The 12,176-nt window shown below is 41.5% G+C and overlaps 1 protein-coding gene across 1 annotated transcript in view; it reads right to left on the bottom strand.

The window, feature by feature from the left end:
* zswim5 (zinc finger, SWIM-type containing 5) overlaps nucleotides 1-12,176 on the bottom strand; it is a 98,157-nt gene that overhangs the window by 20,613 nt on the left and 65,368 nt on the right. The window contains exon 3 of the mRNA XM_042335006.1: nucleotides 1,689-1,837. Within this exon, the coding sequence (XP_042190940.1) occupies nucleotides 1,689-1,837 (149 nt within the window). The remainder of the gene's footprint in view (nucleotides 1-1,688; nucleotides 1,838-12,176) is intronic.

Raw genomic sequence — 12,176 nt, 5'->3', positions numbered from 1 at the left:
TGAGGAGTCTCAAAGGCGTGATATCAAATGCAAGGATTTTTATTATTATATAGTGCCTCTCAGGCAGGGTGGAGTCTCAGAGCGCTTAAACCAGTGAGCATTACTCTCAGTTTGGGAATGGTGGGGGTGCGGGGTGTGGTAAATGGATATCCTGAACCGATCAGACTGGGAGAGGAGGTTCAGGTACCTCGGTCAAACCACATTCATCCATTATATATGAAGGTAAAACGTTTGCCACGATAAAAATGGCAGCATTGACAAGGCAATGGCCCTCATCAATATTTTTTTCCTATCTAGAAGAAATGCGAGAGATTCATTGTTAATGTAACCTTGGTGAGTATGCGGGGAGGGGGGTGGGGATGGGTGGAGAGAGAAGAGAAAGTCTATCGTCACTGTTAAAGGCACAGCAAGAATTTTAAACAAAATGTGATCGATAAGGTTAACTGGCCTGTAGGTACAATTAGTGTATTATAGGCTGATTTAAAGCGTATTTGACAGATTCTGCAGACTGCGGCAGTTTTCTGGTTCATGTCTCAGCCAAATACTTTCTAAGGTCAGACGCAGAATAGCACACAGGTTTTAGCTGCAGCATTTCAAATAAAGTCACTGCAACGAACCTCAAGATTTTAATTTGTTTGTCTAAGTTTTAAATATAATATATAATATCTCTATATAAAGTAAAAGCTACTAAATGCCGCAACTACACATGAAACATTTTTTGTACTTTGATGGCTAGACAAATCTGCTTCAAATCAATCTGATTGCCCTTCAGGACTGGCAGTCTCATCATTTCATTCATTGGGCTGCAAGCAGATTCCTAATTACAATGTTTGTTTCAGTATGGCAACGTGAAAAAATATTTTTTATTTTTTTTTAGAAAATCCCTCCCCAGTTTCAATTCCCTCAGAAACGTGCCTGAGATTGGGAACTTCCTAACATCATACTGAATCCCTTTTACTTGGTGCTCAACTGCACTGCCAATAAGTGTGTGGTAAAGTGTTGCTTAAGAAAAAAGCTGAGTCACTCTGCTGAGATACAAATTCAGAAAGTTGGGTTGTATTTATGGTCTACCTCAGGGCCTGCAAAATTCACTTGGTTGAGGCTCTCTCTCCCCCCCCCTCGTCTCGCCCCCCCACCCCACTCCCAACCGCCAATCCATTCCTCCTTAAGCAACAAAAAATCCCACCAGTAATTAATCTGGCTGTATCTGTGGTGCAAGCCCATCAATCACCAATCGGCTATAAGGCAATCATGCTACTTTGATAACTCCCAGGTTGGCAGCATTCTATCCGTGACGAGAACACGTACCAAATCCAGCTGAGGTCAATATTCAATCTGGGATTCTCCCTGCACCTGAAAGCACAGGAGTGGAAAGCTCATCCATTTCCCTCCGGAAAGATTTCTCTGCCTGGGAATCAACTGCCTATCTTTTTTTTCGGTCAGCTGGGTGCCTGTCTGACAGGTGCACAAACCCATCACCACGCTTAGAAATATCCAAACTGGACAGAATGTTCCATAAATCAACTGCCTGGTAACATCAATTCTAAGCAGAAGTGAAATGGAGAGACAATTACCCCCTCAAATAGGTGGTTGGGAGAGAGGTTCTGTGTAATATATTCTGTTCCAAGTTGGTCAAAGCTTTGCCACATGAGGGTCTCGCCGACGGTTTTGTATTTAAAGGTTCTTACCTTTGCAAACATAGAATTCAGCTGCTTTCCGGACCCATAATATCCTCCTTGTGATAGGAACTGCTTGACCTGCTCTCGAACCTGTTCCTCATCAAGATGCCAACAGTTCTCATCGTCGATACTAGCACCTGCCGTTGGGTCAGGGGCACCTGAGTAAAACAGAGGGGATCAGTTAGCAGACAAAACAAAAAAGGGAACGGAATTCAACCTTTCAGAATGTTTCTTTATAGAAAAGGAATGAGGGAAACAGGACCACTCGGGGCTGGTGTGGAGTATAAACATCGGCATTGACTTAGTTGGGCCGAATGGCCTGTTCCCATCCTGTACCACCTCTGTATTTATGAGTTATATATAAGTTATGACATAAGTAAAAATAAATAATAATTTGGTCACTCAATCCACAACTGTTTGTGGGATAGTTTGGGCACAAGTTTGGGCATTGGCTGCCTCGTTCACCCACAAAATATACAGTCAATTCACTTTACAGTATATTCTGTGAAGTGCTTTGAGACGTCTCAACAACGTGATAAGGTGCAATATCAAATGTATATATTATCATATGTAGAAAGGATTAGAAAATTCTAATCACTCACTACATTAAAAAAAATACCACCTGCCAACAATTCAGGGATAGAGTTAAAGAGCTGTGTTGTGCCAGAAGAACTTTTTAAATATTCTAATTTGCCGACTGGTATTTCTGTGTGACCCTTAGCTGCATTTTCTGATAATTCAGACATGCAACTATTCTGCGTCTTACTAGAACTCAACAACATGTGTACTTATTTGAGGAGTTCGCAAAATACGGTGGAAAATTTAGTGCAATAGACTCTTTCAGAAAATCCAAGCGAACTGGTTAATAAATAGTCAAACATTGCCCACACACAAGAAAATGTTACATTCCAGTAAAGACTCCTTGGTTATTAATTAACTAAAATTAAACTATTACACAAAAAAACTTGTGGAGTGTGGCGAGCACTGGGGAGAGTGGCTTGGAAGTTATTGCGCCTCAAGATGCGCGTTTCAGGGGTTTGTTTCACTACATCTGCATAACACAGCCCAAAGCATCACTTCAGAGCTGCACACACACACACACACACACAGCTTTGAACTTGGAAGAGGAAAAATACTTACCTGAGTTGCTCCATAATGTTAAATATTGTGCACTTACTCGAGTCTTTGAATTATCCTTGTGACCTTAAGATATGAACCTACTGAATCACACGCGAACTGGAGATAGGCCTTAAGAGAAGGATTTCCTACTTCTCAGTATAAAATGTTTGCTTCCAGCCTGCTTCTAAACAGGAGCTAACAAATAAGAGAGAACGGCAAAAAACACCACCACCTGGTAAGCCTACTGCCTTCCTAACATTTAGGATATAGGGCAATTTAGTTGAAGAACAATAATCCTTTCATTTGATATAGCGCCTTAACAAATCTGAGACATCTCGAAGCTCTTCACAGAATATACTGTAAAGTGAATTAACTGTATTTTGTGGGCGGTGTCTCCACAAACAATCGTGGATTGAGTGACCAATTTACCATTGTTTTAAGGAACTATTACCCCCGGAAAAGTGATCTGCCAATCGACTGACAACTGGGTTCCTACTTACTGCTAGGCAAACAGGTGTGTGGAGTAAGGAACTTGCCCAACTTTTCGCCTTGCTGGGAAAATATTTCCTGGTTCTATTAGGCTGTCCGTCCAAAATACTACTGTGGGACACTGCGAGAGTGGCCGTGTTTCTATACAAACCCAGTAGAGTTTTTGAAATGCATCTGATGTAGGTGAATGAAAGGGACTGCTCAAATCAAACCGACAGCGTTTTGCTGTGTACAATCATGCTAAATTACCCTGTTTGTATTCCACAGCGGAAGCTTCATTGGATACTGTGAATCTGCTGAGACTGTAGAATGCAGTCTGGGTTTCACAGTTTTGTTTTGATGTCTCCCTTCTGGAACAAAATGTGAATTCCAATTACTGTTGTGCAGAAGTCACTGTTTTTAAATGCGAGGGTGGGATTCAAAATCTGGTGTATAACTGTGACAATCAAACAACAGTTTCACAATAAGTCTGGGCTCCACGTGCCTTTGAAACTTGCATACAGAATGCAGTGGACGGTGGCATGCAGAGTATCTGAGCTCATCCAGGTGCGGAATTGCCAGAAGCACTCAGAGAATCTATGACCCAGTGAGAGTCACCCCTTCAGGAGGGAAGGGAAGAAACACAAGGTGGGGGAAAAAAGGGAAGAAATATTAGAGGGAGAAAAGGGGAAGAAATAATGGAGGAGAAAGGTAGGAAAAAAATACAATTAAACAGCCATAGGTGGAAAGGATTATTCAGTGTGTGTTTTGACTGTATATAGCCATATACATTGGTGTACTGTAATTAGGTTTCCAGCTTCACTGCAAATGTGCTGCACATGTTCTTTGGATTTTTGCCAATCCTTGTTTTGGTTTGTCATTTGGTCGTGTGCTGTTCACTAATCTCGTCTGTTTTCATCTATTTATTTCCCTCCACTAGGGACGGTTGTCTAAAACTGGGATATTAAAGTCTGACGGTGTGTTTTGCCACATTAATTGGTGCTTGCAGATTGCACAGGCCCACGCCTCCTGGAATGCAGAGTTTTATTTATTCTTTCGTCCACAATATTTTCAGCCATGTTGTAAAGAAAAAGTTCATATCAGTAATTGGACACATCTATTATTTCTTGCAAAACTATGTGATGGGGGAAATGTTTAATCTTTGGTTTCATCATGCATTCTTCAAAGCGCACAGTTCAGCTGGGCTGTCAGGGGAGGGGGAAATTGTTTCGTGGTTTATTACAGAAGTTCAAAAGTCAGTGAAGTGCAGCAGTTGTCCAAAAGCATATAAACAAGAGTCATGTATGTGGGCTATTTTATGAATAAATATTGAATCCATGGTTGTGTGACGAGGGCTTTGCAGAAAAAACATATATTTCTGGTTTTAATCATAATGGAGACAAAGATCACTGATTAAAAAAAACTCCTAAACGTGGACCTTACAGAGTGATAACCAACAAGACAAGCCAAACACAAAGGAGATCAAAACGAACTCTCAGTCTGCAACTACCTGATACAAGGTCTAAAATGACTGGAAATTCCACCAAGTTACGTAGATCACTGCACACAAGCTTAATACATAAACCTACTGCACATTAAACCTGTAGGCTGCAAACTTGCATATCAAGAGGACGTGCCCCACTTTCAGGATTACCTGACGCAAGCACATCAACCGTGGGAAAGGCTGATTCTAATGAAAAATGACTAATTCTGTAATTACTGTGGAATATTCATTGCAAGCTTCTTCCTGACAAGATAATGCAGTAACGCTCAGAAAAATAGGGCAACTGAACAAAAAGGCTTCCAGCAGATTGTAGATACTTGGCAGCTTGATGAACAGCTATGAAAACCCAAAGTTATATTCCACGGCTAATGTAATACTGTACTCACCAGCCCAAGTCATCTGTATCCATAATACAGCACCCGCAAGCACTATATAACAGCATCGCAATTCACCTCACTTATAACTCTCCCTGACCTCCAAACCCCTCTCCAAGATAGAGGCCTGCGGATGATGGGCAAGGGGGATGTGAAGTGCAGGTGGAAACAAAAACATAACATGAGACTCAAATAAGGGAAGAAATGGATTGAATAAATGCTTTTACACTAGTGCAAGGAGGAAGAAGAAGAGGTTCATGCAAGCGGCGAAAATATTGTTATAAAAATAATCATTGTGTTTGATTTAGCGCCTTATGGCTAAGAAACGTGAGCTTTCCATGAGTTTCACACAGCAATGCAGTCTTGGATAAAATCAACAAACCAGGTCTTGGGAAAGGCAGAAAAAGCCCACACTTGGGAGGGCTGAGAACTTTTCCTTGACGACCTAATTATGGTTGATTTCCTATCAAGCAATTTTCCCAATTATAAGTCATGTCTGCAAGGGGCAAGATTGTAATGTTTATTGACCAGCGGATCCTCCCTCAGCCCTGAACCTCTCCCTCCTTCTCTCAAGTATTCTGCCCATACCAGCTGTGGTAATGGCTTTGCATATCCAGAAATCCTTTCCTCAACTTTGCTCAAGATCTCAAGTAATTATCCATTTTAAATAATGTCCGGATGAATATTCCAATCCCACAACAGATAAATTCAGACATGAAATTACTCAAACTTCACCAACAGCATCACCCGATCCCCTCAAGTTGGATTTAATTCAAGATAGAGAGAGGTTTTGCCAGGATAGACGGTCTCATTACTCACACATGACATAACCACTTACACAACAATTAAGAATTCACCTCTTGTTATTACCATAGTTGGGGAAAAGATCAATTGGCTTTCAGGAAGTGTACGAAGCAGAGTAATCTGGCCCAACAGCAACTAAGAATATATTGAGTTTATAACTTTGTCCAAGTATCTATTATCCTTTTGTCCTTTCTTTCTCTACCTCCCCTCCCCACCACGCCACCACTCCACGCCAAATAACGGTGGTAAATATCATCACACTGAGCTGGCAATCCAACTGATTTTAAATGACCATTGGCACACGTAAATTTATGACATTTAGTTTCTCAGGGCACGACAGAAAAATAAAGAATATAGTGTATAAAATTGGGAATTATTTTGTTGTTTAGCTAAATAGGATGAATTCTTTTTTTGTAAAATGTGTTTGTTTAAATCAACAACAACAACAACAAGATTCCATTTATAGAGCGCCTTTCACGTCGGGAGAACGTCCCAAGGCGCTGTACGGTTGGGTCAGGACTCGAACCTTGGGGGGGAAATGGTCAGGGTGAGGGGGGGGGAAGGGAGGGAGCGAGGAGATGGTCAGGGTGAGGGGAGGGAAGGGAGGGGGCGAGGAGGGGGGAAATGGTCAGGGTGAGGGGAGGGAAGGGAGGGAGCGAGGAGGGGGTAGAGACTCGAGAGGGGAGCTGAAGGCACAGTCAAAAAGAAAGGTCTTGAGACCGGCCTTGAAGGAGGAAAGGGAGGAAGCGGCGAAGGCACTGGGGATGGAGTTTCAGAGCCTCGGGGCTGAGAGGCTGAGGGGCACCGATGGTAGGGCGGTTGGGGCGGGGGATGTGGAGCAGACCGGAGCCAGAGGAACGGAGGGTACGGGCAGGTAGGTGGGGGGATAGTAGGTCAGAAAGGTAGGAGGGAGCGAGGCCGGGAATGGCCTTGTAGGTGAGGATGAGGATCTTGAATCATCCAATAAGCTACACAAGGACAGACAGTAAATGGAGTCAATCTTAACAACTGGGCTTTCAAGCTCAAGTTCCATTCAGATCTTCAGAAAGTGCATGGTACGACTTCCAGGGACAGGAGTAATCATAATAATAATACTAATCCTTGCATTTACACTGCAATGGAGTGCACTTTACACAATGGGAATGTGAACCGATCAGGAAGTTATTGTCCAAAGTGGTTTCTGTAACCACCAGAGACGATGAACTTGGACACATTTTCACTGCAATGGAGCTGTCACAATGGATCCTAATCTGATTACATTGCCACCAGCACATAGAACAGACAGCCAGTGAGCTCCAGCTCCCACTGTCTAGACCAGTCAAAAAGAATCCCTGGTTTCTCTGACTTGTAACCCAACTACAACACAAAATTGTCAAATACTGGATCTTTTCTTTTGTTTAAATTTATATAGAATGCTCCACTGATAATCTCAATTCAACTTGTAATGTTACAAGAACAAGGTCCTAGGAACCAAACTAAAATTACAGGCAATTACCCATTAATGTCGCTTAAAATTTATAGCATCTAACTTGAACTTTAAATGTCCCACCTTCCTGACTTTTATTCAGCTTTCAGTCATAATCCCAACCCTGAAGTCTTACTGGATAAATTGCACATCACTGAACCCTAAGGTTAGGATTGAGTTTCCAGATCAATCCTTGATCTATGTTGACTTACAAAATTTTGCAGCTTGCCCGTTTGTGTGTCGGGGGAGGGGGGGAAACGAAGGATGGACAGACCTGGAATTTGGTTTAAATGGCCTGAAATTGTTGGAAAGGGGTGTTTGCATGTTGGAGAGTGGGGGGGAAAAAGAAGAAACAGATCAACCTCAGAGTTCCTGCTCAGGCATGTGGGTGCTGAGTAACATTAGGGTCGGCTCCGCTTCAGCAGCTCCTATAGTCAAAAATTCTGTCGTCTGAATCTCAGGCTTAGATATTAGGAATGGCCACTTAGCTAAGATTGTGAAGCATTAACTGAAGTATTAGCAATGCTAATATAATCACCTTGCATGAGTCACTCGACGTTGAGAGGAGGAATAAGGGGAGAAAAATCAAAAGGGGAAGGAGGAAAGCCTCAAGAATATAGTAAGTGAGCCACCATTTCGTCCACGTATCCCAAAATACCCTCCTGCAACCCCACATATTGGTTGGTTTTATCAACATATAAAAAGAAACCTAGGCTTAGTGGATCTGGCAGTAGTTTGTCATTCAACCTCGACTGTTTTGCAACACATCTCTAGGCAGAACACTTCACAACTGGTGGAGCACTCCATCTCCTGGGGACATCAGCTGGGCCATACCTTCTCTGCTTGAGTGTCGCCTACACATCTCAGCCAACTATGGATGACTGTTGTGAAGAACTCCCTGGCACAGAGCTCCAGCTGGAGGAAGAAATGTGGTTGGAAGAAGAAGCAGCAGCAGAACTGAAGGGATCATATTAATTTCTACATATATCGCAGTATATCCTAATCTAGTCATAACTTCTCTACTATCCAATTGGGAACCAATAACTATAATGAGCGTCCTGTGGGACTGTCATACCAGCACAATGATATACATTTTCAAAATTGCATTCAATACTATCTAAAACAAAAACAACTTCACAAATTACAGGTTTGGTGTTACTTCAAAGTCCCAAACAAGATAACCCTAATGCCACTGTGTCTTTCACAAGTAGCCACTTCCTAGGTTGGACTTAAAAAACTTCTGCGAACCAGTGGATTTAAAATACAAAACAAATATTTAACATGAAAAACTGCAAAATGGAAAGAACTTCAATTCCAGGCTACAGTGAACTCTAGCCCAACAACGATATGTTTACCACATACAAACAGAGTACAAATACATTTAAATCATGTAATTTTAATAGAATTTCTGCTGCTCTGCACCTCTGTTTTTGATTGTGTTAAAATGCTAGGCTCACTTGCAAGACTGGCTTGGCATAATAACACACGTACGTTTAGCCAGAGAGAAGCATGAAATCAAAGTAGTCCAGCCACGTTTTTTCTGAGGGTGCGAGTGACAGTAGTATTACTTTTTCCTCTCTAAACAAAATGCTATTAGAGCCAGTGGTACTGAACAGCTGACTGAACAATTCAGCCAATAAATATTCCCAGCCTGGTCATTGGCATCTGCAGCACTATCCAAGCATGGCAGATTGTGGCGCCTCATCAATTCCTGTGCAATTTCAGTAATGCAACCGTTTCATAGCAACAGCTAACCTTTCATCACCTACCAATGTTTTAAGCAAACCCTCCTCTCTCTCTCTCTTTCCTCTCTGTCTGTCTCTCTCCACCCTCCCCCCATATAGACGCATGTTTCTCCCCTTCCCCCTCCTTTCTCTCTCAGATTCCAATTATGTCTCCTCACGGTTGCTGACATTACGCTTCAGCTTCTGATAAATGCGCGCTGCATTGAAGATTTCAGACTCAGTAACTTTATTCTGACCGCTCTTGTTCTAGCCTAAAAATGGCAGTCGCAGCAGGAAACAGGCTGAGTGTTTTTTTAAAAAAAAATCAGAGGTCTGTTGTTATTTTGGGGGCATCAATATTTTTTCACTTTCAAAACAGAAATCCCAAGCTCCTGGTCCGTTTTCACTCAACGTGAAATGCTTGGGCATTTCGCACATCAAGAATCCTGTAGCGTATTGTAGCACTCGCTTCGTAAGCGAGAGGAACCAATTTGATTGCAGATGTGAATCAATCGCATACCTCATTGGCAAAAAAAGTTATAGGGCAAGTTCTGGCTAATCTCCCAAGTGAAAAATATCCTCATCGTAGACATATAAATTATTCTGATTGTAGGACATCGGGTAATTTTATCTAAAAAAAATTATTTTCAACATAGTTGAGGGAATGAATGATGCACCATGTATGTGGTGGTATCACCACTTTGAGTTACCAAATATCAGATAATACAGAAAGGACTAGAGGGCTGACACATGCTACAGAACATCAGCTGAGTTGAAGCTGTGCAGCCGTCATCTTAGTAACAAACAGTGTTTAATGCGGAGACTGCTGCCTCGTCAGCTGCTGTCTGTAGACTTGGGACCCTACACTTGTACTTCTGGAAGTGAAAGGAGATGAAGGATTAATAATTTACAAGAAAGATTTTTCCCGTAACAGTTTTTAATTTTTATAATTACTCCTTCCTAATCTCATGTCAGAAAACACTAGTGGACAGTGCCCCTGGCCCATAGGCAGCAATCTTTCTGCAGCTGAGTGCCTCCTGACAAAAGCAGTTAGCAGTAAACTCGGAATTACTAAAATAAACTATGGGCACAGCAACTACATGAAATTAACATGTTGTTTACTTAAACCTCCACATCCTTCTATGCTTGCACTCTGTGGGATCCACACGTGTGTGTGTGTTGGGTGGGGGGGAAAAGAGTATGAGGAATGGGAATAGATTTATTCTGGTCTCATGTGAGGATCAGAATACATGTTATTGCTTGCCCATAACAGCAGCAAACTCAACACAAGGATTTAGTTAAACTATAGCACTGTGAGTAAATTGACAATATCCAGTCAGTCATGGTAAATCTAGCAATTGGTGGAACAGTAGTTCAGGTTCCTCAATTCACATTTAAAAATACATATAGATTCAAAAGCAAACCTGAGTACACATACACACAGTTAGCTGCCCAAATTAATAATAAAAATAATAATAATAATCCTTGCTGTTGATAAGTGCTTTATCACATCATTGAAACGTCTCAAAGTGCTTCACAAAATACATTGTAAAGTGAATTGACTTGCATATTAATTAAAAATACAGGGTTAAAAAGTGAAGCATCAATCCAAAGGTGAATTCTAACATTCAGGCCCTGAAGGATAGTGTAAACGACTTATTCTAGGTATTCAGATGTAACTTTTGAAAAACTAAATATTGTATTTAAAAGAACATTCTACTTGAATCCACCACGCTGTCCTACAAGACTTGATGCAATAAGTTTTCAATATCTCATCCAAGCTTCAGAATCTAGTCTAACATTGCTCTTTCCAAATTTCCATGTATATATTAAGACCATCCAATTACATACAGATTTAATAATTTGACAAACGGGACTGGGCAGATCACTAGGGTGAGTAGACATTTAGCACTTGTGTTTAAACCCAGACTGAGTCCTGTAGCTCAGTGGTTAGAGCACTCACTTTGCAAGTGAGAGACCTGAGTTCAATCCCCGGGGGTCAGGGCGAAACCTTGGGCAAGTTTCCTTACTCCACACAGAGCCTAATAATATTCCCTCCAAAACCAAAAACAATAATAAATTGGTCATTTTCAATCTACGACTGTTTGTGGGACATTGCTGTGCGCAATTGGCTGCCGCGTTCGCCCACAAATATACAGTCAATTCACTTTACAGTGTGTTCTGTGAAGCGCTTTGGGACGTCCTCCCGACGTGAAAAGCGCTATATCAAATGCAAGGATTATTATTATTATTATTATTATTATAAGCTTGGTCTCTCCAGAAGTGTTGTGTCCAAAATGAGACTGAACAGTCTCAATGCAGTGCCTAATGGGTGCAATTCTAGAGAACAAAACCACTCACAATGAGAAACAAATTGGACCGTCACTCAAAAGGCTCACAACGATGGCAAGCACGAGGAATCAAACATTGAAGATGGATTTCTGTTGGGATCACCTGTTAAACCAGTGTCGAAATAAATTACACCCAACAAACCTGCATTTGTGCATTCAATTGCCGACAAAGCCTAATATTCCACTGCCCAATACTGACATTCCTCGCTTTTGCCAGTGGAAAATAATTCAGGAAAAACAAAACGCTATAAACCCAGCTGATCTTTATCTCACCCGTCTCCGGCATCTTCCTCCATTTCTCTTCTCCTACACAATATCCGGGATCGGTATGCAAAATGTCAAGAAACATCAGCTACTCCTACAGAAATCCTGATGATTTTTGACATGCAAAATGACAAATATATTAACCTACACGGTATAAATCTAACATGATCATCTCTTTATTAGCAACACCATGTCATGGACTTTTCAACTCCCCATTCTTCTGAAATCCATTCATCACTGCACGGCGCATCAACAATCGTAAAAAGTAATTGAAGCAGACAGTTTTGCTGCGGATATCAGCTGACACCTCGACTTAAATGCTCAAGGCCTAAGCGCAGAATAGGGAAGGAAGCAAGTACACCACCAGTTTAAATCAGCGAACAAATGAACCTTAAAAAAGGTGTTCAATCTTTACTGATGTAAA

The sequence above is a fragment of the Callorhinchus milii genome, unplaced genomic scaffold (genome assembly GCF_018977255.1).
Source record: "Callorhinchus milii isolate IMCB2004 unplaced genomic scaffold, IMCB_Cmil_1.0 Scaffold5, whole genome shotgun sequence".
Classification (NCBI taxonomy): Eukaryota; Metazoa; Chordata; class Chondrichthyes; order Chimaeriformes; family Callorhinchidae; genus Callorhinchus; species Callorhinchus milii.
This window is presented reverse-complemented; position numbering and strand designations above follow the sequence as displayed.